Source organism: Lampetra fluviatilis, chromosome 1 (genome assembly GCF_964198595.1).
Source record: "Lampetra fluviatilis chromosome 1, kcLamFluv1.1, whole genome shotgun sequence".
Lineage (NCBI taxonomy): Eukaryota > Metazoa > Chordata > Hyperoartia > Petromyzontiformes > Petromyzontidae > Lampetra > Lampetra fluviatilis.
Genome location: NC_136275.1, coordinates 15,993,818 through 16,021,080, shown reverse-complemented (window position 1 = coordinate 16,021,080; position 27,263 = coordinate 15,993,818). Strand labels below are relative to the sequence as shown.

General features: G+C 49.6%; 1 protein-coding gene across 3 annotated transcripts in view; it reads right to left on the bottom strand.

Annotated features, from left to right (window-relative positions):
* SOAT1 (sterol O-acyltransferase 1) overlaps nt 1-27,263 on the bottom strand; it is a 50,586-nt gene that overhangs the window by 7,886 nt on the left and 15,437 nt on the right. For 2 of the 3 annotated variants that reach the window (XM_078857554.1, XM_078857544.1), the window contains exons 8-13: nt 26,217-26,301; nt 13,240-13,285; nt 12,976-13,105; nt 12,546-12,643; nt 11,564-11,662; nt 11,254-11,389 (exon numbers count right to left, since the gene is read on the bottom strand). In XM_078857554.1, coding sequence (XP_078713680.1) covers nt 11,254-11,389; nt 11,564-11,662; nt 12,546-12,643; nt 12,976-13,105; nt 13,240-13,285; nt 26,217-26,301 — 594 coding nt within the window. The remainder of the gene's footprint in view (nt 1-11,253; nt 11,390-11,563; nt 11,663-12,545; nt 12,644-12,975; nt 13,106-13,239; nt 13,286-26,216; nt 26,302-27,263) is intronic. The other variant, XM_078857562.1, reaches the window with a different exon arrangement.

Sequence of the window (27,263 nt, the reverse complement as noted above, 5' to 3'; positions counted from 1 at the left end):
AAAGCAACGAAGTGCGGCCCAAATCCAAATCATCGGAGCTGAACACATCGGAATATGTCAACAACAATTTACGCAGCGCACCACGTTGCTCCATGGACAGGGAAGAATTTCCGTCACGTAAATGAGCAACCCAACGATCATCCGAACTCCTTGGCTCGGAAACCCCAGCAACAACTCCCCGGCTATGTGGACAATCATGGGTCGCAAACGCCGTAGTGGCATGTGCCACAACCGTACCGGCCGGGACACGGACGTTTTCTCCCCCCGCATTAAGCACCTGTAAAAACGGTAATTGATCCGGCCGGACGATGGTCTGTGCCCCCACTAACGCCAACCCGGTTGTTATCGTGGCGGACGGTGACAACAAGACCCCTACTGCTCCTAGCCGATCAGGCAGGGGCTTCCGATACCGCAAGGGTATAAGCATCTGTGTACCAGGTGGGATGTCCACAGATGCGACGGACAGCGCCTGCACTTGTACGGCCGAAGCAGGTCGCCCCCAGGGCGACGGCAGAAACGAGATTTGACGGCCCCCCGGCAGTTCAATACAATTCTCATTGATTTTGATCAAAATGGGCATCTTAGCCAAAAAATCGGTGCCTAACAAACAAGGAACCGCCAAAGATCTCGATATCAACACAACACCCGAGGCCGACACATCCCCAATAGATATCTTAGCATCCACCTGACCCACGATACCCATGCTACCCCCGTTCGCAGCGACGCACGACCCATAAACCGGACGCACAGCCCCCGGCGGGATGCCCAACAGATGGAAAATGACATCCAAAATAATAGTCGCAGACGCGCCGGAGTCGACCAAAATGCGTACGTCCACCCCTTGTATAGACCCCGGTACAGTGGACGAGCCCGTAGCGGCCGCGACGACTCTCCGTGCCAACTTGCGCCACTGCGTGACCGAGCGACAAGGCCCCGTCGAAGGGCATGCTTTAACCACAACGTTAGGATGGCGCAACGACGGTGATGGGTGAGGTGTAAAGCCTTGCCGAGTGTCTGGTGCGTGCCGACATGCCTGTTTCGGAGGATCTTTAGCCGACTTGACCGGTGCCGAGGCCTCCTGCTGCGGCGGAGCCGGGAAGCGGGCCCAGCAGTCTCTGGCGTAGTGGCCCCTACGCCCGCAGCGGAAACATTCGGCCTCGTTGCGCCGAAGCGCAGGCCTCGCCTCCTGACGGCCCCGTTCTGGTAGCGCCGCGCGCGGTCTCAGCCCGCCGCGTCCCGTCCATGGAGCGGAGGCGGCCGTCAGTTGTTGAGGGCCCCGGTCATCCGGAACATAGACAGCCTGTGCAGGGTTCCACCCCAGCGCATCCCCTTCTTTGACGGGCCCCCCCGTCCACGCCGTCACTTGTTTCCAGCGACGGAGGTTGAATTGCGCATCGAGACACTTAGCAGCCGTCCGGGAAGTTAGCTTCTCATGCCCACACACAGGCATGGGGATCCCTAGATCCCGAGACAGCTCCAACATTTTCCCTAATATGAGAGGCTCGAGCAGGTCCTGTGGCGTCTCAGGATAAGCTGCCATGGCCAGCTCCAGCACCGCACCCCTGAACGCCACGGGCGACTCCTCTGGTGCTCGTTGTCGTTGAGCGAATCGCCGATGCGCATCATCTGGTGGCTCATAAGCATCGGCCATTTCTTGAAAAACACCACATAAAGTTGCCTTCTTATCGGTCGTTATGGAACGGAAGAATCGGACAGATTCGTCGTCCAGGAGAGTCGGCAACACCTCCAAAGCCTCCGCATCGGTCCATCTTGCTGTGCGTACCGCCGCCAAGAAGCGGCAGGCGAACGCGCTCCAGTCCCCACCGACGGAAAATTCTTTAACCGTTGTAAGGTGGCGACTCCGACTCCTCTTCCCGCCGTCTTCCAATGGTGGTGGCTGTGATGGCAAATTCAAAATGGCGTCGGCCCGCGGCGTGGCCAAGATGGCGGTTTGGCGCCACGGAGCGCGCAAAATGGCGGCCTCTTGCCGCGTGGGCAATGGCGGCGGCAGGACAGGCAACGTGGCGGCCCGCGGAGCACCAATTGCATCATCCATCGTCCCTGGCGCGACGAGATGGCATAGATGCGCCAGGACGTCCTTAAGTGCCTCCAGTTGTACCGCCATCGCTTGCCATCGTTGATCCGCGTCTGATGATGTCGACGGACCCGCCACCGCGCCAACATCCTCCACTCCCGTTCCCGTGGTCGCCTCAGCCGGGCTCTCCTCCACCACCCCAACAGGATCCGTGGTTGGAGGGAGTTCGTCGTCGTCGGACGAAGAAGCCGATGCAGGCGCCGGATTAACTTTCTTCCTCACTTGTTTCGACATGCCGTTGCACTTCCGACACCAGTGTAATAAACGACTGGACCACGATGTCTGGCTCAGTGTCCTTTATTCGGTTCGTGCTGTACACCCACACGGCTGTCTTTACTCTGTAGCTTCTCCACGGTGCTGACTCCAATGTCGGCCCGATCCACAACAGAAGCCCCGCTGCTGTTTCTCTCACACAGCCCCCCTTGGCTGTACTCGCTGCAACTCCTCTCTCTCCACAGCTCTGACAGCTTCGTGCTGTCTCCCCCTCTCTCCGCAGCTCCTCCTGGCAGCCACACCGCTGCCTCTAACACGCAGCCCTTCTGGCTGTCTCCTCTGCAGCTGCACACCACTCCACAGCTTCCTCTTGTCTTCGGGGTTGGCTCCCGATAGCCGTCGGTGCCCCCCCCTCTTCTCACCCGCCCGCGTGGCCTCACTCTTTTCCGCTCACACCCCGACTCTTCCCCTTCCGGTTTACCCGCTTAAGGACCCGAACCTTCCACCCACGTCACATGACTCCACCCCCCGTGACGTCACATCCGGAAGGTCGCTTACGCCCGCATTACAGGTAACAAGCTGAGATTAGGAGCACTCCCTTTAGGAGTGTGCTCCTAATCTCAGCCTGTTATCTGTATAAAAGACACCTGGGAGCCAGAAATCTTTCTGATTGAGAGGGGGTCAAATACTTATTTCCCTCATTAAAATGGAAATCAATTTATAACATTTTTGACATGCGTTTTTCTGGATTTTGTTGTTGTTATTCTGTCTCTCACTGTTCAAATAAACCTACCATTAAAATTATAGACTGATAATTTCTTTGTCAGTGGGCAAACGTACAAAATTAGCAGGGGATCAAATACTTTTTTCCCTCACTGTACGTGCCCTTTCATATTACACTCAGTCTAACCTATTTGCCAAATTACCCCTCCCTGTGGAAACTGGCTCCTGGGCAGAGAATACTTACAGCGGCTTCCACAGTGGGAAAGCCATGTACCTAGAGCTGTCTGTCGTGATTCTCCGCACCATGCATTGACAGTGTTGCTATTCTTAGCCATCCCCTGCCCCTTGCTCTGAAATTTACCCCAACCCCTCTCTGCATTCCCCTACCATTGCATACTCTGCCACTTTTAACATGTCTGCCTACCATGAATCCTGTCCCAACAGCATGGAAGGCCCAATTGCACATTACTTTAAAATGTAATTTACCAAGAGCAATAATATTTTCATATTTGCACCAAACGGTAAGCTGTGATGTAATACAATACATGTTAAATGTGTTAAAATTGTAAAACTAAATAGTATGTTGAGCCGTATTAAAATACACGATGCCTTTGAAGTCGCTCACCCACCTATGAAGTCAGCCTAGGTTCATTGCAAATAATTTTCGTTGGGCTCAATGCCTTTGAAGTATAAATAGCCAAGTCATATTTTTGTACATTGAATTTAACGTGCTTCAGCAAGTAAACGGTTTAATAGAATTGATCATAAGTAGGGTTAATTAAATAATTACATACTTTTCCTTCATGGCTATTTTGATGGCATTTTTTACATACAACGGTTGCATACCAAATAGAAATAACATTCAGGCATGGTCTAAAAGAAAACACTCAAAAGCTCAGTTTAAGGCTTGTCTAGCTATACGACTATACCGTTAGCATTAACTTCTAATTTATAAAATGCCATGTTACCAAAGTATGCAGGTGGCCTTATGGTAATCCTTGTCATATCATCTTACTTATAAACTTAATTGTTTGTGTCTTTGTCCGTCCGTCTGTCTGTGTACATGAAATTGCGAAGGATTTGGCTCGCAAACCGTGGGGTTCATGTTTAAAAAACAGTAGCCAGGTACCACGCCGTTATCCCCGTGGTGAGCCAGCACTATTCCGTTTTGCCTGGAGGTTGCCCCTAGCAACGCACACGCGTCATCGGTGGAGGGGATTTCTCATTCGCGGTCAAAATGCAAAAAAAATACACACAACGCTGAGGAAAATTCATCAAAGTGTCATGTCCTCTTCTCCCCCTCCCCACCCCAATGTGTGCACTTACTACTATAGGGTCGGTAGATACTAATATTATAGTGCTTAGATACTGTTATTGTAGCGCAGGAGGGGGGATGGTGGGGGGGCGGGTGTAGCGGCCCAGCCCCCAGCCTGCCAAGGTGCCACCTCGGCCGGCTGGGCAATATAGGTGAGGCTGGGGGCTCTGCACGGGATGAGGCCTCACCACGGCACTGTCAGGTTAGTATTTTGTGCTATAGAGTCGATATATACTGCTATAGTCAGCATGTACTGCTGTAGTGATAACAGGTACCACCACAGTCAGTATGTACTGCTGTAATCATAGCAGGTACTACCAGTCGGTAATGCACTGCTATAGTGATAGTAGGTAACACCACAGTCGGTATGTCACTGTAGTGATAGTAGATACTGCTATCGAGTTGGTAGAGACAGTATATACCACTACGGTCAGCAAATACTGCTAGTCAGTAGATACTACTATACAGGCAGTAGATACAACTACGGTCAGTAGCTACTGCATTCTGGTCAGTAGATACTGCTATAGAGTTAGTAGTTACTATTATAGTCACTGGATACTACTATAGAGTGAGCAGATACTTCTATAGAGTTAGTAGTTACTACTACCAAGTCGGTAGATACTAATGTAGGGCCAGTAGATACTACTACGGTCAGTAGTTACTACTACAGTCAGTAAATACTACTATACAGTCAGTAGCTACTACTGGCCCAGTAGATACTACTGTACAGTCAGTAAATACAACCACATAGCTAATACTACTTACTCTGTTGTATGTAGGGTGTGTACGTATATATACCTCCGCTGAGGTTAAAATATTTTTTAAGGGGGGGGGTCGACAATTTTCGGAAACCTTTAATATCAACTATTTACCTCCCACTTTCTATAACTGTTTGGACTTCTGCAAGACTCTTATAATTTTGTTTGTGGAGAAATGGACAAACGGTCCACCGGGCTTTCACAAAAGCTTAGTATCTGTGTATGTATATGTAAGGTTTTTAAGAGAAGTTTTAAAATATATTTTTCGCCTGGGCAACACCGGGTACTTCCCGCTAGTACTATATTATAAAAATCTGAATAGCTAGCGCATTGGCAGGGAAAAGTGACACTCATTATTTTGTCACCCACATCTAGCAGCGCTGTGTTCGTACATGCTTACGTCATATGCCTCCCCCCACCCACCCTCCACCCTGGCCATGGATCCCACGCAAATGCATGGGCAGTGCTATCATATACTATATTATAAACAAGTTTTTCTGGATGGTTACGCGCTGCCCAGCACGTGTTCTCAGTGGTTGGTAGCCATGCACCGCCCAGCGTGCAGAGGGGAGGAGCCGTGCAGGTTGCCAGCACGCGGGTGGGTGAGGGAAGCATGGCTGGGTGGGGGGTGCACGCACGTGAGAAGGAGTTCAGAAGGAGGGGGGTGCGACTTGGGGGATATGCGGGTTGGTGGGGGGGTCCTGTGGGTTGTGCCACAAGAAAGGGGCACCCAGGGATGGAGAGGTGGGAATGTTGTGGTGGTTCAATGATGGGTACTTTCACTGTCATATAAACACGTTTTGCTGGCTTAGTGAAGGGAGGGATGGATGGCTGCTCACACCCAAAGGACGTCAGGGTTGCCTGTTTATAAAAAAAGCAATCACAATGAGATTTGTTTTACATTACATATAAAAGGCTTTATCATTCTGCTTCACCCAGGGCTTAATTGGTACAATAAAATCATCAAGACATACCAAAGACTTTGAACCCCTAGCCTTAACTCTATTTTGCATTTGGACGTGAGTGATATGCTGTGTACAACGGTTTACCTAAAATGGCAGGTGGAGCAGTGGCACAGTGGTTTGTGCACTATGAAGAGGGAGGTGCGCGTTTAATACCCAGCCATGGCTAACATCAGTGGCGAGTGATATTAGAACCGGTCCTGGGATGCTGCCTTCACGAACCAGCACTGATCAATATGAAGTATGGTCAAACAAGACCCATATTTTCCAACTTTTATGGTGAAATGTTTAATTTACAAAGGTGAAGTACAACTTTGATATTTCAACTGCGTGACCAAACTTTGTTTTAAACTACATCATTTGATCCTTGTCAAAATACACATTCGGCATGTTTATTTTTTTTACTTGAAGATATGAACACATGTTTAATTTCATACAAATCAAAGTTCCCTAAAATCAATGTGGCTGTTTGCTCAGGCCCTGTCCTACAATGAGCTGCTGTGTATCTGTAAATAAAGCTAAAATAGTACTGCCTTTTAACACTGTAATGCACTTCGTGTTAAATAGGTTGGACACCTATTATAAGTACGTTTGCTTTCAAAATGGTCTACGTGAATACACATTTAACATGCCCCTGTCATCGCTATCAATGTTATTAACCAGTATCCATATACACATGGTATGTTTGTCACAACATTTGAGTTAAAATTAGAACACGAAAAGTGACTATAAAAAAACAAAAACATGTCCTTTGCATGTGTGCAATGTAAGGCCATTGCCCAAAAACATGCTGTTACATATTTATTTTCCTTTTAAGGCAGTTCCATTGACAAATGTGAGGTGTTTTGTTAACTGTGCTCGTGCACCACTGCCAACGCAGTATCACAAAACACTTTCTACTTTTGTATTCGTCATTTCCATATACAAATAAATATAAACGTTAATACTCCTGGTATAGCTACACTAGCTGGAAGTACCCGGCGTTGCCTGGGCGAAAAAGACACACACACATCGACTTACAAAGATCCTCCGTATAGCCTTAACAGAATGTTGGGGCAAGTGCTGTTAGCGAGCACCTATGAAGGCTGGAACGGTACATGAGGGGGTGGGTGGCCAACATCACGCCCAGCCACCTTTGTCTCCCCAGTGGCAATGTTTACACACCACACCAGGTACTCATTTGAGGCTGAGTCGACCTAGGGGAGGCCCAGGACCGGTTCAGATAATCGTCACTGGTGTTGACCATGAGCGGGAATCGAACTCGGGTCGTCGGGTTCGAAGACACACAATCGACCCACACACACATACATGGACTTACACACACATCGACTTACACACGCACACACATAGCACCTGACACACACACTTACACACAGAAACAGTGACTGTCACACACACACTGACTCACAAACACAACGCACACACATATATGGACTCACACACACACATCGACGTACACACGCACACTATTACGTTTACATTTACTAAGTTTTTAAATAATAGTTGTCTATCTACGTGACTTTAGCGAAATAAGCAAGGGAGAGGGGAAATATACGCGTATATAATAAGGAAGTAATTAATGGCGACGACGAGTGTGTTCCGGCATTTAGTGCAAACATTTCCCACGAGCAAAAGAAGCAAATAAATGAAAGTCAACGAATAATAAAACAGGTTCCTTCGGAGTGGGCAGGTAGGAACTTGGTTGGCCAGCGCATTCGTGCACGACAGACAAATAATCCCTGGTAGGCAGTGGAAGCTGTTGTTCCTACCTGTATAAGTGTAGTGTATCGTGTCGTGTATAGTGTAGTGTGTAGGTTAAACGTTGAGTTTTACAAGGGCACCACGGGGTGACCAGCCCCACCCTCCTCTCCCCACCCAGCCCCACCCTCCCCTCTCCACCCAGCCCCACCTCTCCCACCCCCAACTGAATCACCTTAAGGCTGGGAATGTTGAGAGAAACACGAGGCAAAAAGATCCGCTTTTTTCTTTTCAAGGCTTCCATTTTATGAATGGAGCCACCCTCCCCCAGTTTAATTTTGTGAATTATACATCGCCCATCTCCTCATTGTCCCGAGTCACAGCGGTGCCCCTCCCCCCACCACTAACCCCCCCCTCTACCAACCTCAACCCACCGCTCCCATTGGTCGGCGCCCCCGAGCCAATGGGAGGGCTCTGGTGGGGCGGGGCCATGTACGACAGACAGACAAATAATCCCTGGTGGGCAGTGTGGAACTGTTCCTACCTGTATCACCCGATCATACCTGTAACTATGAGCAGATCCGCACCAATCAAGCGTAATTGACATAACCCCCGTACTGAGGGGGCAAGTGTAAATATGTGAGAATGAAGACATAATAGCTATCAGTATATTTTTGTTTTGTCCCTGTGCAGTAAGTGATATGACGTGGCTGCTTATGCCTCCAAGTACAGAAAAAGGCTATTATTCCCCTCAAACTTGTTTTTGTGAGCAGGACAGTGATATTTAGAAATGTACCTATTTTAAAAGAGAAAACGTGTGCATAAGTGTCATTCCCTCACATAAAGACATGGTCGCTAAAGCAAAGTTTGTGGGGAATAATGGCCATTTGTATATAACAATTTTCAAGTAGCACTTAGTACTCAGGGAGAAAAATCGTGTTACTTAGGGTAACTATCATCAAACATTGGTTAATCCCTGTCATTAAACAGGAATAGTAATGAGTAAACAGTCATGGTAATAAATGTTTGAAGAGAGCTGTAAATGTATGTGTTACCTTGCAGTGTCCACACGAATGAGAATTGCCCACCGTCCCACCCACCGAACGTGTGTGACTTGGTAGGGACGAGCATGCGCAGATGCGTGCTTTGGCGCACGCTTCGGAGGCGCGACATAATAAATGAATAACCAAAAACAGCACTAAAAATACTTTAAAGGTGACAGACGCGAAATCGGAATAGCGCTGGCTCACCACGGGGCTTATGGTGTGCTATCTGGGTACTTTTTTAAAACGTAAACCCCACCGTTTGCGAGCCAAATCCCTCGCAAATGTCGGCCACAGACAGACAGACACAAAAAATGTCTTTTATACGAAAGAAATACAGAACCACAACTTTGTGTAGTTAATATTACACTTAACGACCTTTATTCATTTAATAATCTTACAGAAACGGTGAAAATGGTGCCCTAGTTTTTTGTAACATCAACTGTTATGCTGGGATTAAGGGAGTAGGAAAGGTGGAAGCCATAGTTAATGCAATTTATCAGATTGTGACGGACATGTCACAGGTATAGCTCGACTCATTGCAATGATCTTGGGCTGTGACGCCAAAATATCAAAAGCACGTCTATATGACGTTGATATTTTTTTTTAAGCTACACTGTTTAAAAAAAAAATTACTCCCAGGTATGGTTTACATTGCCATAAATTCATGGAATCAAATACAGTAATATGAATATGCAGTAAACAATTAAAACGATTTAATCTTTCTTTGTATGCCTGATTCTCCAAAGCCCAGACCATCCTCATGCAATAATTCTGTGCTTGTAATAGGGGCCTTCCACTTTCAAGCACTGTAATCCCTCGTGTCAAATTAATCCCAATATATTCATCACTTAATCTTTTCAATTCTTCTAAATGGTTTGTCCCAAAATAGCAATACCAAGGCCAGTGACCAGCTGTCAGGGTAAGCCATCTATGATATGCAAAGACCCAGAAAATAACCGAATGACATCCCCTTTTAACATGAGAAGAATAGCATGCCCATCTATAACCCTCTAAAACACTCAAGTTACGATCACTGAATTTCTGATTTCTGTGGTTTAAAAGCTTAATGTGATTCCATTAAAGACTACGAAGTGAACAACATCAAACATAGACTTGATTACCTTACTGAAAAAAATAGTTGAGACGAAACGTACAAAACATGGGGTAGTCAACTAACGAATCTACACATCGTTAAATCAAGTGTCTATTTTTGGATCGCTTTGAGTGAGAATGGACACAAGGTACGTACATGTTACGGTGCTATTTACGCTACAGATGCCCGCATGTATCAACACACTGTAGCATCATAACTAGTCTCATGAGGGAAGCACAGTCACCTGCGCCTAAGCACTCCAGGGAAAATCTGTAGTAGCCACACAATAACCCGCTCTCTTCTAATTAACTTGACACTTGCCACCCAATTATTTCTAAAGCTGAAAATTTCCCTTCAGGCCATGATACTCTGCATACAGTACAATTGTAATGTATCTCTATTTTAAGTGCAATTCAAGTGTAAATGACAATTATGTCAATCTGTTTGCCTGCACTCTTTAAGATGAAAGCTGATGAGACCAATTGTTTGAACAGTAAATCCACGAATCACAACACAAAATACAATGTGGGCAACAACTTTCAGTGGATTACAAGAATACACCAATCAGAGGATATTGTTTGAATACAAGAAAACATTCCCGTGACAAATTTCAACAATGGGTAATTATTACACGTTTTCATTATGTGAGCTTACAATATAAATCATTGCGGTTGAGGTGTGGCAAGTGAAAAAAAGCAATATGGGTGAGGGTTCTTGCAGAAGAAGCCAAAAACAATGCCAGGAAACGCAAGCATATAGCTTGCTTTGTCTACCAAGAAATGGTAGGAGACGCTGGCCAAATTGAAACTATAAGACCATTACACTGGCTCTTGATAGAACTGATTTAATGATAGAAGCATCATTTAACTAGTCTCAAAAAGAAGCATTCATTTTCTTAGAATATTCAACAGTATTAATAATATACGAATGATTATACAACGTGCATATTTACGCTCACATTAGGCATGCACGCTTACACCCAGGTGTACAGTATTACGTCGTATGCGCTGGTACAAAGCACGACATAATTTTTTCTCCCCAAAAAACTATAAATCTGGGCATTTATATTAGTAGGCAATATGTCAAGTTTCATAACAATTAGTTTTAGTTTTTCAGTTATCATGAAAACAACACGTGAAGCGTATTGAGGCAGGTGGACAATACGGGGGCTGATCGTCTCTCAAGCCGTAGAAATAAAATGAGCCTATTGGTTCCCTTAAAGAAACCTACGACCAAGGAATACGACCAAGGAAAGCAACTAAACCGCGCCATCGGCCCTCGTCAATTTTACGGACACGCTGGTGATGTACTTTGATGCATGCACAAATGAAATGAGCAGAAAAAACTTACTGCCAAATCCAAAGAAGAGTACGAACATGACGGGGTAAAAGAAGCCGAGGCAGACCGTGAGCACGTACTCGTGGACAACGGCCGAGAGCGAAAACACTGAAAACATGGCCGCCGCCTTAAATCGCCCGCTGAAAGCCTGCAATACACACAGATATCGGTAACAGCCACAGCTAAAAAAATGTATTGCAATTGCATTGCTCTTTATTTCAAACGAATGCTATATTTTTTTCAATACCACATTGAAATGTAATACTGAGTGTAAAATATAGAGGGGGAATTACTAGTTATTGAATACATTTTTTTGGCTCACCCAGCGGAAATCCCGGTAGGTATAATAATACAGCCAGTCATGAACCACCACATTCCACGTGCGGTAATAGTTGGCGAATGAAGTGGAATTCCACCAGTCCTGCAGCAGAACATGTTTTCACAACCCATGGTTAATGAACTGTATTTTTCCCCCCAAAGTTAGCCCCTGCAATTCCACAATGAAAGTATTAGCTTTGTGTCGAGACTGGTGCAGTAATTGTTACCAACCTAGCCATCCTCGTTTGTCACATTTATGTTTAGTAACATAATAATAGGAGTCCTGAACTTCTGCGAGAAGATATTTCACATCAATTGTACTTCATGCATGTACGCAACAATGAGTAGGGTAAATAATTCCCACATGCATCTTTCCCAGTCTGAGGAGCAAAAATTTGATTGAAGTGACAACAAATTTTGCTTTAAAGCTTTCGCGACTGCAGGGATTCATATTATTGGTTCTTTCGGTAAACTCATGTAGAAGGGAAATAATAAAACAATTAAATTCTCACGACGTTTCGATTGCAACACAAGCAATCATCATCAGGTGTGAAAACCACAGCAAGAAAAGTTTACACTTTTTATATTTCCTGCTAGTTTAGTGTGTAAAATTGTATTGCTGTGGTTTTCACACCTCATGATTGCTTGTGCTGCAATCGAAACGTCGTGAGAAGTTTGTCTTATTTTTATTATTCTATTATTTCCCTTCTACATGAGTTTACCGAAAGAACCAATAATATGAGGTGACAACAGTTTATAAAGTTCTGATATAATTTCGCTTTTTAAATCACTGAAATGGATAAGCCACTCTGGGAAAATGTTTTCACAAATTGTGGCTATTCAATAATTTAATGGCTCTTGCTGAAGTGCCTTGATAGCACTATGCCTCACTAAACTAGCAGGAATTATAAAACGTGTAAATGAAGCATTAGAATAAAAGAACAGAAAAGCAATGACATAGATGAGTATTTTATTGTATCCCTGACCTGATAAAACATACGGTCCGCAAACCGTAGCATCTCCGCAAAGGCATTGAGCCAGCAGTGCAGGAAGGCAAAGAAGGCTAAAAGCAAAATAAGAACACCTGAAAAAAATAGACAGTTGCATTACAAATCACAATATTACAGCCATTTACCATAAATTTCCAAATATATTTTTTCGTTACAAAATTTGAGTAAGGAAATCTTATGACCAGACTAATCACTCGGGGTGGAATGATTTACCGCCTCCCTCCGATCCCCACTGGCCACTCAAATGAAAAAAAAGCGTACATTCTCACATGCGCGATTTTATGCGTGTATCGTGGTCCTAAGAATTGTTATTACTCCATGCATTGCTCTGGCACTACTAAATCACCAATACCGTGTCATCCACTCAATAGGCAGTTTGTTCTGCATCCACAGCAACTGAACTCACCAGGCAAGGTGCAGTTAAACATGTTCAACACCAGCACCCGTATGCTCAAAGGCTCCTTGCCAAAGTTTCTGAACAGTGGAATGCACAGTCTTACAAAGACGTAGTAAGCGTAGAACAGGCATCCGAGCACCTGTGGACATATACAACGTGAAACTGAGACAACACTTACATTTCAAATGCACTTTTCATGTCATGCAGTGTAAATGCGTGTTATGTAAACGCAGCACACTTGGGTTAGGATTTTTACGAGTTAAAATGTAATACCTGTGCAAAGTTCATGGCTACAAATTTCCACCTTATTGTCGGGGTCCTGAAAAGCATAAAAGTGAACAATGGACATTAGCAACTGTAAAAATAATATACACATTACTATCAAACCTGAAGTGAACTCCTGTTCCTCAAGGTAAAGAGAGAAAAGATACTGAACCGGAGCAAAACAATGTAAAAATCTTGCAAAATGAGTACTCTCTTGATTTGAAGCTTTCGTGACTGCAGGAATCCATACTCTTTGGTTCTTTCGGTCAAGTTACGTAGGTAGAAAAAATAATAGATCATGACGTTTCGATTTCCACACAAGCAATCGTCCTCAGGTGGGATAGAGAAACAGGCTGCTGACACAAGTCCTTAGAAATAGAGCCGAGAGGGGGGGAGGGGGGTTGCCGCATCGGGCAAGAGGGTGGGGGCTAGAGATTGTGCCTAAGCGAGTGGGACATCTGAAGATGGGAACCGAGATTGGGGGGGGGAAATGGGGGGGGTGGTTGATGTGGAGAGCTGCGAGAGCTGAGGAGGTGGCTATTGTATTGTGAGAGATTAGCATGTCAATGTAAACGAACCAACGCAACGGTGGCTGTGCTAGTGAGACATCCAGCTCCTTAGAAAAAAAACGACACCACATCGAGGGAAGGAGAGACACACACCGAGAGGCACACCCACGCACAGAGAGAGAGACACACACAAAGGTACACACCCAGAGAAAGAGACACACAAAAAGACACCCACACACAAAGAGATACACACAAAGTGACACACAGAGACACACATACACACAAGAGAGAGAGACATATAGGGAGACAAACACAGAGAGACACACAAACCGAGAGACACAACAATAACAACCGCCATTTGCCACTAAGTAGCGGTGACGTCACCACGACGCTTGTGCAAGGCCATGTGCACCTTGAGGCCACGTGAAGTGTCGAAGGCCCACTGGCAGGTCACGGGGCAGACCCAGGTGCCACAGGTCGACTGACTGAGATGACCGAGATGACTGGCTGATGCACCACCTGTGCCCCCTACTGTGCCAACTTGCCGTGCTTTAGCCACCCGGCGCTCCGCTCGTTGTGAGCGTCGCTCCTCCGCCCTCCGTTGTTGTTGGAGGGCGACTGCCTCCAACTGCCCAGTAGCGTCCTTCACGAGCCTCCTCCACCGAGGCCGATCATCGGCAAGTCCACTCAGCTCCACGTCCTCCTGTACCACATCACTCCATCTCTTCTCTAGCCCGTGCCGCGCCCGTTTAGCCCCCTCTATCCGGCCGAACAAAAGCTGTTTAGGCATGCGGTGGCTGGGCGTTTGGGATACATGACCAAGCCAATGCAGCCTTGCCCGCTGGAGGAACTCACCGACGGATTTTGCCAAGATCTGTCAAGGATTTGTGAGCTCTTCACACAATCCAGCCTGGTTAAACCCAGGATGGATCGTAGGCAGGCCAGCCTAAATGTTTCTAACCGGCGAAGATGCTCCATTAGGGGGGTCCACGTTTCGCAACCGTAGAGAAGGGAGGGAATGACCATGGCCGACAAGACCTGAAGCTTTGTGCGGAGCGACAGACCAGGTAGCTTCCACACAGCATTACGTAACTGATGAAAAGAAATTGCCGCTCGACTGAATCGGATTGAGACCTCTGCTGTTAAACCGGAGCCGGTCATGAGCAAACTGCCCAGGTATGGGAAACTCTCCACTTCCTCCAAAACTGCCCCATCACCGATTGGGAGTTGTGGGGGTGGAGTATCCGATGGTACAAAATACCCAGGCAGGTGCTTAGTTTTGGTAGGGCTGATGGTAAGGCCCCACCTCTTAGTGACACGCCCCAGTTTCTGTAGCAGCGTCTCCAACTCCTCCTCTAAATGATTTGGCAATTGCTGCTCATCGGCATACATAACGTGGTTGACCAATAGGGAGCCATCCCTTGACCGCACCCGGGCATCGATCAGCCTCCCATTAAATCTGTACCAAATGGAAATTCCCCCGGTACAGCTATTGAAGGCTTCACGAACCACGTGGTCAAAATAGATGTTAAATAATGTGGGAGCCAGAGGACATCCCTGTCACACCTTAAGGTGTACAGAGAATGGCTCTGACTCCCGGCCACGTAGTTTTACCCGAGCCCGCTCACCATCATGAAGGTCCTTAATGATCGTGAGCAGAGGGTCAGGGACTCCGAAAGTATGACGGACAACCCAGAGCCCAGGCCTACTGATGGTATGATAGGCCTTGACCGGGTCAATAAAGCAGAGATGTAGGTCTTGTTGGAATTCCCTATACCTCTGCTGTAGCAGACAGACAGAAAATATGGCATCTGTGTAGGACCGCCCTTTCCTGAAACCGCATTGAGGCTCCGCAAGCCTCTCCTCAGTGTGCCTAGCAAGGTGATGTTGAATAATCCCTGCCAAGACCTTTCCCGGCACACTGAGGAGTGAGATGCCCCTGTAGTTATTACAGTCTGTGCGGTCACCCCTCCTTAAAGAGGGGGACCATCAGGGCATCCTTCTAGTCCTGCGGAACCCGTCCAGTGGTCCAGACTGTTGTTATGATGTCATGTAGGGCAGTCTGTGCACAAACGCCACCCTCCCTCAGCATTTCACTTGGGAGATCATCTCTGCCCGGTGCCTTTCCTGGTCTCAGACTCTGGATCGCCTTAAGTACTTCCTCAACAGATGGCACCTCAGCCAGCCACTCACAGGGGGTGACTTCTTCCAATATTTTATATGAGGCACCGCAGCCTCAGCAGGGTTATCCCCACTTTGTGCCACGATGTTTTCCTGGCTGAGGGATTTCCCCTCCCCCAGGACCTCACAGAAATGCTCAGCAAATCTGCAAACCTGTTCCTGGGGGTTGGAGATTGGATCACCGTTTTTCCCCTAATGATGGTAATAGGTGTGGCGCTGCTCGTTACTTTTTTGATGGAGTTAAATAGGGATTTGTGATCGCGGGCCACTGAGGCAGACTCCATCTCCTCAGCAACCCGCGACCACCACCCATCCTTGCAGTGCCTCACAGCTCTCCGAACCTCCGAGCGAAGGCTGCTGTAAGCCTCCTCATTCTCTGACGTGGGATGCTGTAGACGATTAGAGTGGGCCTGTCGCTTTTTCTCAACCATCCTGAACACCTCCTCAGCCAGGGTCTCTGGGGAGGTCTGGACCGCGTATCCAAAGCAGCCATTGCAGCTGCATGAGGCACTGTCCTAAAGTTCGCCCATTTACCCTCGACATCAGGAGGAGTGGGGGACGATGCCAACCCCAGCCTCATGCGTTGATGAATTCTCGCTTGCAACTTTCATCAACTGAGACCAGGCCACCTTTGGTTGGAAGGGGGTCCTGGGTGTACACCCACTACCGGAGTGGAAGAATGGCAGGTGCAATTTACAGATGACTAGTCGATGGTCAGAGGGCAGATCAGCTCCACGGTAGGTCCTGGTGTCAAAGACATGGGCTCGCATCCGCTGGTCTGTCACTATGTAGTCCAGAAGATGTTCTTGCTTGGACCCGGCAAGCATCCATGATGTTGTGTGGATGCGCCGATGCCGGAACAGCGTGTTGGTAATTATAAGCCCATGGGCTGCACAAAAATCTAGCAGCTTCCTACCGTTGTTATCGAGCTGATCTGGCCCATGCCTTCCAATCACTCCAGACCAGGTGCCACCGTCATGACCAACTCGGGCATTGAAGTCACCCAACAAGATGACTCTATCCCAAGGGGCCACTTTAGCCAGCACCTGTGACAGGAGGTCATAGAAGGCATCTGACTTATCGGCCTTGCCTGCATCCCTCCACGGATGTTCGTCTTCGGTGGGGGCATAAGTAACCACGACCACTACTCCTCGCCTCCGGTTGATGGGAAGGCGAGCCCAAAGTAGCCTGGGGCTTACAGCTTCCCACACCTCACCGCCACGCTCCCACGCCCTCTTCATTTTTTTGTTCAGAAGAGCCACACCCTGTTTGGCAGTCTCCTACCCCGAGTAGAGGACTGTCCACCCCTCATGGTGGCAGGAGCCAGAGCCGGTCCACCGGATCTCCTGAATGCCAGAGATCCAGGCGGTACCGGTCCAGCTCCCGACAGAGAAGTGGCAGCCTCTGCTCCGCAGTGAGCGTTCGAACATTCCACGTGGCCATCCGTAGTGGCTTTTTGTTGTTTTTGGAGGAGCCCCGAGGGTAAAGATTCAATCTCCTGGCTCCGCCAGATGGGGTTTGGCCAGGAGACGTCATAGACGCCTGTCCCTCCGGGGGCCTCCGGCACAAGCTTATTAGTTAGATATTTCAGTCGTGGTCTAGTGGTAATTTATTGAAGGTGGAGGGGTTACCAGCCCCTCGCACCCGTCCAGAGCCCCTATTTAGCCACTGTGGTGGTCACAGACGCCATGAGGGGAGAGGGCCAATTGGAATTGGCTCTCCCCCCCACAGCACTGTCCACGACAGCGTTTCCCGTCCAGTGAACTGGAGCACGTATGCAAAGCCCTCAGGATGAATGGATATTCGGACTGCACAATCTGCAAAGCTGTATCCCCAACCATGGGTAGAGAACCATCTGAGGACCCAATCAAAACCATCACCTTGCCATACATAGCAGTGGTTACCAAAAAGATTTCCAAAATCTTGAACAAACACAAGATTCAGGTTCGATTCAACACAGTACACAACATCTGTTACCTAATCCCATCTGTGAAAGATGTAATTCCTGACATGCAATACCCTGGTGTAAATAAACTAAGTTGTGTCTGCGGTAGCAGTTACATTGGGGAAACGAAACGACATGTCTCGGACCGTGTTCGCGAACACAAGGCAGATTTGAAACACGGCAGAACCGATACCTCTGCCGTAGCTGATAACTGCTTGAACGCTGCGGGCTCACACGATATTGTTTTTTTCTGAGACCAAGGTACTCTGCAAACCTTCGGGCTACCATCAAAGATGTGTTCATGAAGCCATCCAGATATATAAACACAGACATAACTTTAACCGGGAAGATGAGTACAAATTGAGCAATCATTGTGTAATAAGAGCCATGTAGGGCTCACGTGGGGATTGGTTTGCCGGTCCCGCTTTGTAGCCAATAAGGGGTGAGCCAGGGAGCATGGCCTCGGCGTGATCACGGTATGTTAGCAGGGGTGATTGGCCTGGCCGATCGGGGCCTCAGCTAATGGGAGGCCGGATCAGAGGCGTGGTCCCGGGAATGACGGGGAACTATCTGGAACGGTAAACGCTGACTACGGAGGATTGGCTTAGGGGTACCACGTGACCCAGGGATTAAGAGGAGGAGAGACAGAGGAGTCGGGGGCAGACCTGGGAACGAAAAGAGCAGGAGTCACGCGCGTACGGGGCTCCGGGTGCCACGTGCGCGGTGGGGACTTAGCTGGGTGTCTGCCCGCTTTCCGTTGTCTGTCAGCAACGAGGAGTGTATGAGTGTAACTGTGGAAGTTGGAAAATAAAAGGACTGATTCCGGAAGCCGTCTCGAGAAGGTTTATTACATTGGTGTCAGAAGCTCTTCTGCGACCGTTTGGACGATCGTCAAGATGTCCAAGCACCCGAGCCTCCATCGGAGGAAGAGGCCGAGACGGACGAAGATGATCTGTTGGGGGCTACAGCTCCTCTGCCGCCTGCTGCTACTGCTCTCCTCGACGCCTCTCAGCGTCGACTGGGAGAAGATACGACCACCTCAGGGACGAAGGACGGATGGCGGCTGATGGCGGAGCAGATCGAGTCGTTACGCGCCATTCTGCTGAGTCTGGTGACCGCGGTGGCGTCCTCACCAGCCGTGGGTCGCCAGATAGCGGAGCAGCTTGACGCCGCGGATAGAGGTCCTACACACGAATCGGCGTCCGCCATTGCTCCTACCACGCGGGAAGAGGCCGACGTTTTGGGCGGGGCGGCTGCACCGGAGCCGTTGGGGGCCATTTTGGGCGCGCCTGCCGCCACGCGGCCGCCCGACGCCATTTTGCCTGCGACGGGTGGAGCGTGGGATCCGAAGTCGGAGACGCCCGCGGCGCACGCCTGCCACCGCGGACATCGCCTTCCACAGATTAAAGAATTTGTCGCCGGGGGCGATTGGAGTGCTTTTACGTGGCGCTTCGAGTCGGCCTTTCGATCCGTGCATTGGACGGAGGCGGAGGCGCTGGGAGCGCTACCTACACTGCTTGATGATGTTTCTCTGGGGGTCTTCCGCTCCATACCTGCGTCCAAGAAGAAGACGCTGCGAGATGCGTTCGCAGAGATGGCGGAATTTTACGACCCGCCGACGTCAGCCACGAGAAAATTTATGTCGCGTTGCCGAGGATCGGAGGAGTCGCCTTTGGCTTATCGGGGGGCGTTGATGGCGCTGGCCATGGCTGCTTATACCGACGCGACGGCCGATCATTTGGATCCTCTCATCCTTTCCCGTATGCTGGAGCTGTCTCAGGAGCTCAACATTTCGCTACCGGGATGCGGCCACGAACCGCTTGCATCGCGATGGGTGGCGCGCTGCCTGGACGCTAAGTTCAACATCAAGCGCTGGGACCAGATGGCGGAGTGGACGCGGAAACCCGAAATCGACGGGCCGCCCTTGGGGTGGTCTCCACGACGGGTTGTTCACTGCTCCGACGACTCCGGCGACGACGACGTGCTGGCTGCTGCTGTTCCGCACGGGATTCCGGGACGGCGGCTGCGCGACCAGCGTGGTGACTACGCAGGCCGTCCACGTGCGGGGGTCGGGTCATCCGACCGCCGGCCGACGACGGCCACGTGTTTCAAGTGCGGCCGACGAGGACATTTCGCCCGCGACTGCCGCTGCCGACCTCTGCTTTCGCCTCTTCCGCCGAGGGGACCTCCATCTCCTCCACCTGGCGCGGAGCTGCAACAACCTCGGGCGAGTTGGCACAAATCGGACACCCGGCAGGTCGTGTCACATCATTCATCCACTCGCACTCATTCTTACACGCCTAATGATAATTTTCCTTCTTCTGCATCATTTCCACGCTCTGCTACACCGTGGAAGAAATTGGCTCGTAGGGTTGTGGCTGCGGCGTCGGGCTCATCGACGGTACGGGGAACCATCGAGGGCGTCGACGTCCGTATTTTGGTGGACACTGGCGCATCTGCCACCATCATTTCGGATGTTATCTTTCATCTGTTGTCCATTCCCACGTCGCAGATACGCCGGGTTAATGATGCGTGTGTAGCCGCAAATGGGGGTAGCATGGGTATCTGTGGTCAGGTCGATGTGAGTATCGCTATCGGGAATATTACCGCTGCAGGACCCGTGTTGATCTCTCGCTCGCTAGCTGTCCCATGCTTGCTTGGTACTGATTTCTTGCGCCGGATGCCGCTGAAAATACGGGTCGACCAGGATTGTTTGGAAATGCCAGGGGGTCGTAGGATGTCGTTCCTGCCTTCCCTGCTGGCCAGTGCGCCTCCAGGTAACGCAGTTACTGCCGTGGTCGCTGCTACGGTGGAGGTCCCGTCGGGCGCGCAAATGCTCAATCCGCTGCGTTACCGAAAACCCCTTCAAGTTAAAAGGGGTGCGAGGGGCGTGCTATTATCCCCGTCAAATTCGGTAGCTAAGTCTTTTTCCTTGGCGGCGGCACAAACGATCGTGCGACCAGGTCAGGCACCTTTCATACAGGTGTTGAATGGGGGACCTGACCGCGTTGTTGTTCCGGAGGGATCGGTGTTGGCTCACGCCACTACCGATTTCGCCTCTTTTGACGAAAAGCCGCGCGCCCGGATGGCCACTGGTGGGCCTCCACGCGATCGTTCGCAGGAACGCTGGATCGCAGATTTGTGCGGGGAAAATTCTTCCTTGTCAAACGAGCAAAGAAATGCTCTGCATTCATTATTGCTGCGGTACGCTGATGTTTTCAGCAAAAATGACTTGGACCTCGGCCGCACGTCACTTTTGTCGCACCATATTGACATCGGTGCGACACCTCCCATCTGTATGCACCCACATCGCATGAGCCCAGCGGAAAGAGAACAGGTGCGGGGCGCAGTAGACGATTTGCTGGCGGCGGATATTATTTCGCCGTCCAACAGCCCTTGGGGCGTGCCCGTCATTCTGGTTAAGAAAAAAGATGGTGGGACAAGATTTTGCGTTGATTTCCGCCGGTTAAACAAAATTTCGGTGGCGGACGCGTACCCTTTACCAAGGATGGATGACTCATTGGATGCTTTATCGGGTGCTAAATTCTTTTCCACCCTCGATCTGTCCTCGGGCTTTTGGCAGCTTCCCCTCGATGACGAGTCAAAAGCCAAGACGGCATTCCGCACGCCGCAAGGTCTTTTTGAATTTAATCGGTTGCCTATGGGCTTGAATGCGGCTCCGGCGACATTTCAGCGGCTCATGGAATTGGTGTTGGCTGGATTACAGTGGGAAACGTGCCTCATATATTTGGACGATATCATCGTTTTCAGCCGCACGTTCGAGGAACACCTCCTACGCCTAGAGACGGTTTTCCAAAGAATGCGGGCGGCTGACCTGAAGTTTAAACCTAGAAAATGTCACCTTTTGCAACACTCCGTCCGTTACTTGGGTCATATCGTCAGTTCGGATGGCGTGTCTGAAAACCAAATGTGTTCGAGAGTGGCCCACACCCACTTCCGTGGGTGATGTTCGGCGGTTTATTGGATTCGCTTCCTATTATCGCCGCTTCGTTAAGAACTTTGCGACATTGGCGAAACCATTACATGTCCTAACGGGCAAAAATCAAAGGTTTAAATGGGGACCAGAGGAAGAAAGTTATTTTCGATCGCTTCGGGATCACCTCGCCACGGCGCCTACGCTCGATTACCCGGATTTTTCACAGCCGTTCATCCTTGACACGGATGCTAGTGATATCGGCATCGGGGCCGTTTTGTCGCAACGTAAGGATGGGGTTGAGCGAGTGGTGGCGTACGGCAGCAGGGTTCTGTCCCCTGCGTAAAACGCAATATTGCGTGACGAGGCGGGAACTTTTGGCGATAGTGCATTTTGTTCGACTGTACCGGCCATACCTGTATGGAAGGAAATTCCTCGTTCGCACTGATCATGCGGCTTTGCAATACTCCTTGAAGTTGGACCAACCGTCAGGCGAATTGGCTCGGTGGTTGGAATCGTTACAGGAATTTTCCTTCCATATTACATATCGTAAGGGGGCCCGTCACGCGAACGCTGACGCACTCTCAAGGCTGCCACCCGTTCCTCCGTGCACTTGCCTGACGGGCACGCACCGCTGCGCGGCGCCGCTCACCTCGCCCTGCCCAGTTATGGGGGCGATAGCAAACGAGGACGACCATAAGGTGTCGGTGGACACCGATGATACCCTACGGCTGCCGCACTCGGTCTGGTTACGCGAGCAGGAGGCTGATACCTCACTGGCTCCGCTGCGGAAATTGATAGGGAAACAAAAAGCTCAATTGGCGGGATGGAAGTGGCGGATGTTCCGAGGCAAGTCGGGACTATTAATGTGCACCGACGGGTTGCCTGACCGACCACGGTTGGTCGTGCCTACTTCCCTTTGCTACGACCTGCTTCGCGCTCTGCACGCTGATAAGTTGATGCACCTCGGCGTGCAGAAGACTTTGGCCGCGATGCAAAAAGATTTTTTCTGGCCTGGCATGACGGCTGACGTCAATGACTTTGTCCGCTCATGCCACGATTGTGCGAAGAGGAAACCGCCTCGGAACCAGTATGTACCGCCGTTACGTTCCATTGAGGTGTCCCGCATCAACGAATTAGTTGCTCTGGACATTCTGGGCCCGTTCCCCCCGTCGGCTAGGGGCAATAAATACCTTCTGGTCGGGGTGGAATATTTTTCTCGATGGCCGATGGCCTGGCCTCTGCCCGACCAGACGGCTGCGTCCATCACCGACACTTTCTTGAACGGGTATGTCATGGATAAGGGGGCACCTGAGAGGCTGCTCACAGATCAAGGGCGGAACTTCTCCAAATTGCTCAAGGTTTGCGAAGCGCTGGGCACAAAGAAGATCCGCACTTCCCCATACCATCCGCAAATGGATGGTATGGTTGAACGATTCAACCGTACCCTCTCGGCTATGCTTTGTCACACGGTGAGTGAAAAGCAAACCGATTGGGACTTGCACATACCGGGCGTCTTAGCGGCATACCGCATGGTTCCACACACGTCCACGGGATACTCGCCATTTTTTTTTATGTATGGCCGTGAGAACGTCCCACCCATTGATGTGCAACTGGGTACGCCGAGCAAACAACCGTCCCGCTCCTTGCCTGATCACGTGCGGGACTCGCTTGAACGAGTTACGGAGGCGCGAGAGGCTGCGAGGTGTGCGACGGCCCGTGCGCAGGCAAGGAACGAACGGTATGCGCGTCGATCGCGTACTCACATGCCCTGGTCAGTGGGAGACCTGGCATGGCTCCACTGCCCGCAGGTGCCGGTGGGCACATCCCCTAAACTGCACAGGCCGTGGCGGGGGCCCGTGACGCTGGTGGACATTCAAAATTCACAGAGTGTCCGCGTCCAGTACGGGAAACGTCGGTGGTACGTTCATTCGTCGCGACTTAAACCCTATGTTAGTACGCGTGTCGATCCTTCATCCCCACTAGCTGACCTGCCGGGATCTGCTGTGCCGATTACGCCGAATGCCACGCCCGTTGACCCCAAGGGGGACTGTGTTGTGCCTCCTACAGATGAACAGGTTCTGAGGGCTGAGGAAGCCCCCGCTGCCCCCCCTCCAACGGGGCCTGCCCTGGACATGACCGAGAACCAACAACCTTCTTCTTCAAGCCTACCACCTCCTGTCGATCTGGCGGCAAAGCGACCATGCGCTGGAAGCGGAGAGGGTCCCGCGTCGCGTACGCGATCGAAATCTCTCCCGTTTCGTTAGCGTTTGATTGTCTAGCTGTCCCTTCCCTGTCGTTACCGCGCTGCAGGGGCGCCCTAATGTATGTCGGGTTTTTCATGGGTGACTCTGTTTTTAAGTGTTGTTCGGCGCGGGGACGCCGTTTCACCCTTTATTGTTAAATGCACCTTGGTGCCCTAATAATATGTTTTCCCAGCCGAGACGGCTGATTTTTTCACCGGGGGGAGGGTGATGTAATAAGAGCCATGTAGGGCTCACGTGGGGATTGGCTTGCCGGTCCCACTTTGTAGCCAATAAGGGGGTGAGCCAGGGAGCATGGCCTCGGCGTGATCACGGCATATTAGCAGGAGTGATTGGCCTGGCCGATCGGGGCCTCAGCTAATGGGAGGCCGGATCAGAGGCGTGGTCCCGGGATTGACGGGGAACCATCTGGAACGGTAAACGCTGACTACGGAGGATTGGCTTAGGGGTACCACGTGACCCAGGGATTAAGAGGAGAGACAGAGGAGTCGGGGGCAGACCTGGGAACGAAAAGAGCAGGAGTCACGCGCGTACGGGGCTCCGGGTGCCACGTGCGCGGTGGGGACTTAGCTGGGTGTCTGCCCGCTTTCCGTTGTCTGTCAGCAACGGGGAGTGTGTGAGTGTAACTGTGGAAGTTGGAAAATAAAAGGACTGATTCCGGAAGCCGTCTCGAGAAGGTTTATTACAATTGGAAGGACGTTATTAACCAGGTAAAGCCTTAACTGGTTGTTGATGTTTCCATCCTACCTGCCATTGTCAGCAGTTATTTCCGACTCTCTGAGTTACATTACCAATTTACATTACCAAGTTAAGGTAGGAACGTTGGGTTGCTCGTTCAATGGCTAGGGTCAACGGCGACGTGGTGTATTCCGCAAATATGCCCGACTGTGAGGGCGGGCACAAGCCGGCGTGAGTAGGTTAAACGTTGGGTTTTATAAGGGCACCACGGGGTGACCAGCCCCTCCCCACCCAGCCCCACCCTTCCCACCCAGCCCCTCCCCACCTAGCCCCACCCTCCCCACCCAGCTCCGCCCTCCCTCCCCACCCAGCCCCTCCCCACCCAGCCCCACCCCTCCCATTTTGTATGCACGGCGGATGGACACAATAATCCCCTGTGGGCTGGTGTAACCAGGAGGTTCCTACCAGTATTAACGAGCTTAATGTCTCACTAACAAAGCCAACGTTGCCCCTTTCCCTCAATGTGGCGGTGGCTCTCGTTTATTAGCAGACTATAACTGGCTGTAATGTTGTTGTGTGTGTGTCTCTCTCTGTGTCTCTTTGTGCGTCTCTCTCTCTGTTTGTCTCCCTATATGTCTCTCTCGTCTCTCTTTGTGTGTGTGTCTCTCTCTGTGTGTGCCTCTCGGTGTCTCTCTCTCCTTCCCTTGATGTGGTGTCGTTTTTTTCCTAACGAGCTGGATGTCTCACTAACACAGCCACCGTTGCGTTGGTTCGTTTACATTGACATGCTAATCTCTCAATACAATGGCCACCTCCTCAGCTATCGCAGCTCTCCGCATCAACCACCCCCCCCCTTTCCTCCCCATCTCGGTTCCCATCTTGGGATTTCCCACTCGCTTAGGCACAATCTATAGCCCCCACCCTCTTGCCCGATGCGGCAACCCCCCCTCCCCACCTCTTGGCTCTATATATATAAGGACTTGTTTCAGCAGCCTGTCTCTCTATCCCACCTGAGGACGATTGCTTGTGTGGCGATCGAAACGTCGTGATCTATTATTTTTTCTACCTACGTGACTTTACTGAAAGAACCAAAGAGTATGAGTACTCTCTATTCTCCTATGATGCGAGTTTTCGTAACGCGAATTGGATATAACGTGATGAATGTATTAGGGAACACATTTTTATTACGTGGATGCGAATTGGATATAATGCGATTGAGTGAACAGAACTATGGTCGCGCGAGTAGGAACAAGCGGTTGTATGGCTGCCTCGGCATAGCATCACACAAGGCGGGATGCACACCTTAAGTCTTTATTCAGCCTGCATATGCTTCTCACGTGTTATCGAGGACTGTGCTTTACCCTATATTTTTAATTATGCGATTTTTCCATAATGCATTGTTCTTCAGGAACGCAACTGCCGCATGATAGGAGAACAGACTACTCTAAGGAATGTTTAATGCCTTGGGAACTCACCTGGGGTAACTGTCCCTGTAAATAAGTGTTGGACAGAATAGGAAATAGAGGTAATGGTTGAAATCTGGCAGTTTAGGTGGAGAATCTGAAAAAAACAATATATTCATTGTAAAAAGTTTGCATGTCAATTACCGTATTTTCCCGCATATAACCCGCGGGGTATACCACTTTTTACAAACAAAACAAGACCCTGCAGGGTATATGGAGGTGCGGGCTATCCCAAAAATATTTTACACGTATGACATGTCATAACTCGTTTCATTTTTTCATGGTAGGACTATCCACTATGCAACACTTACCTTTGACTAAAGCACTGCTGAATAAACCACTCACACTAAAATTGCACGTTATCACGTTTTAAATTATTTGAATTGTTTGTACAATGAAACGACAATGTTTGAAGTGGGCGCACTTTGTTTACCGTATTACTTTCAGTGGCTGTAGGGGGGTGCGAAAGTTTCAGCTGAGGCTATGGATTGCACAATGGGAAGGGCCTTAAACAACAGCCTACTAGACGCGGAACTATAATTGCCGAGTCCCTTAGGCCGCTGCTATTGGCTGAGCACTATACAGTCGCGACCATGAGCTTTGTTTCAAACTTCCAATGGCTTTGTTGCCAGGAGGCAATGGCGTTACCGTAGTGCTATTGTCTGCGCAGTGCGCAATCTACCAGTGCTAAAACTGTACAGGGGTAACTACCGGTCCAATAGCATGAGGTCGAATACTGGTAAGCCTAACAGTACGCTTACTTACTTATCTACCAGTTATGTGTTACTTATTTATTGAATATTTACTTTTGTTACTTATTTACTGTTTAAGTTAATTCGTTTCCGGTTAGTTTGTTTTCTTTGTGCAAGTTATGATTTTAATGTTAACAATTGATAGTGGAATGTATTACAAATGTAAACGTTTTACTGATATTATGGAATTAAGCTGCGGTAACGACGTTAAAGATATGAATGCATGCGGGGTATATAGAGGTGCGGGCTATCTGAAATTTGTTTTACACAAAACGCTATTTTTGCGGGGTATATGCGTCTGCGGGTT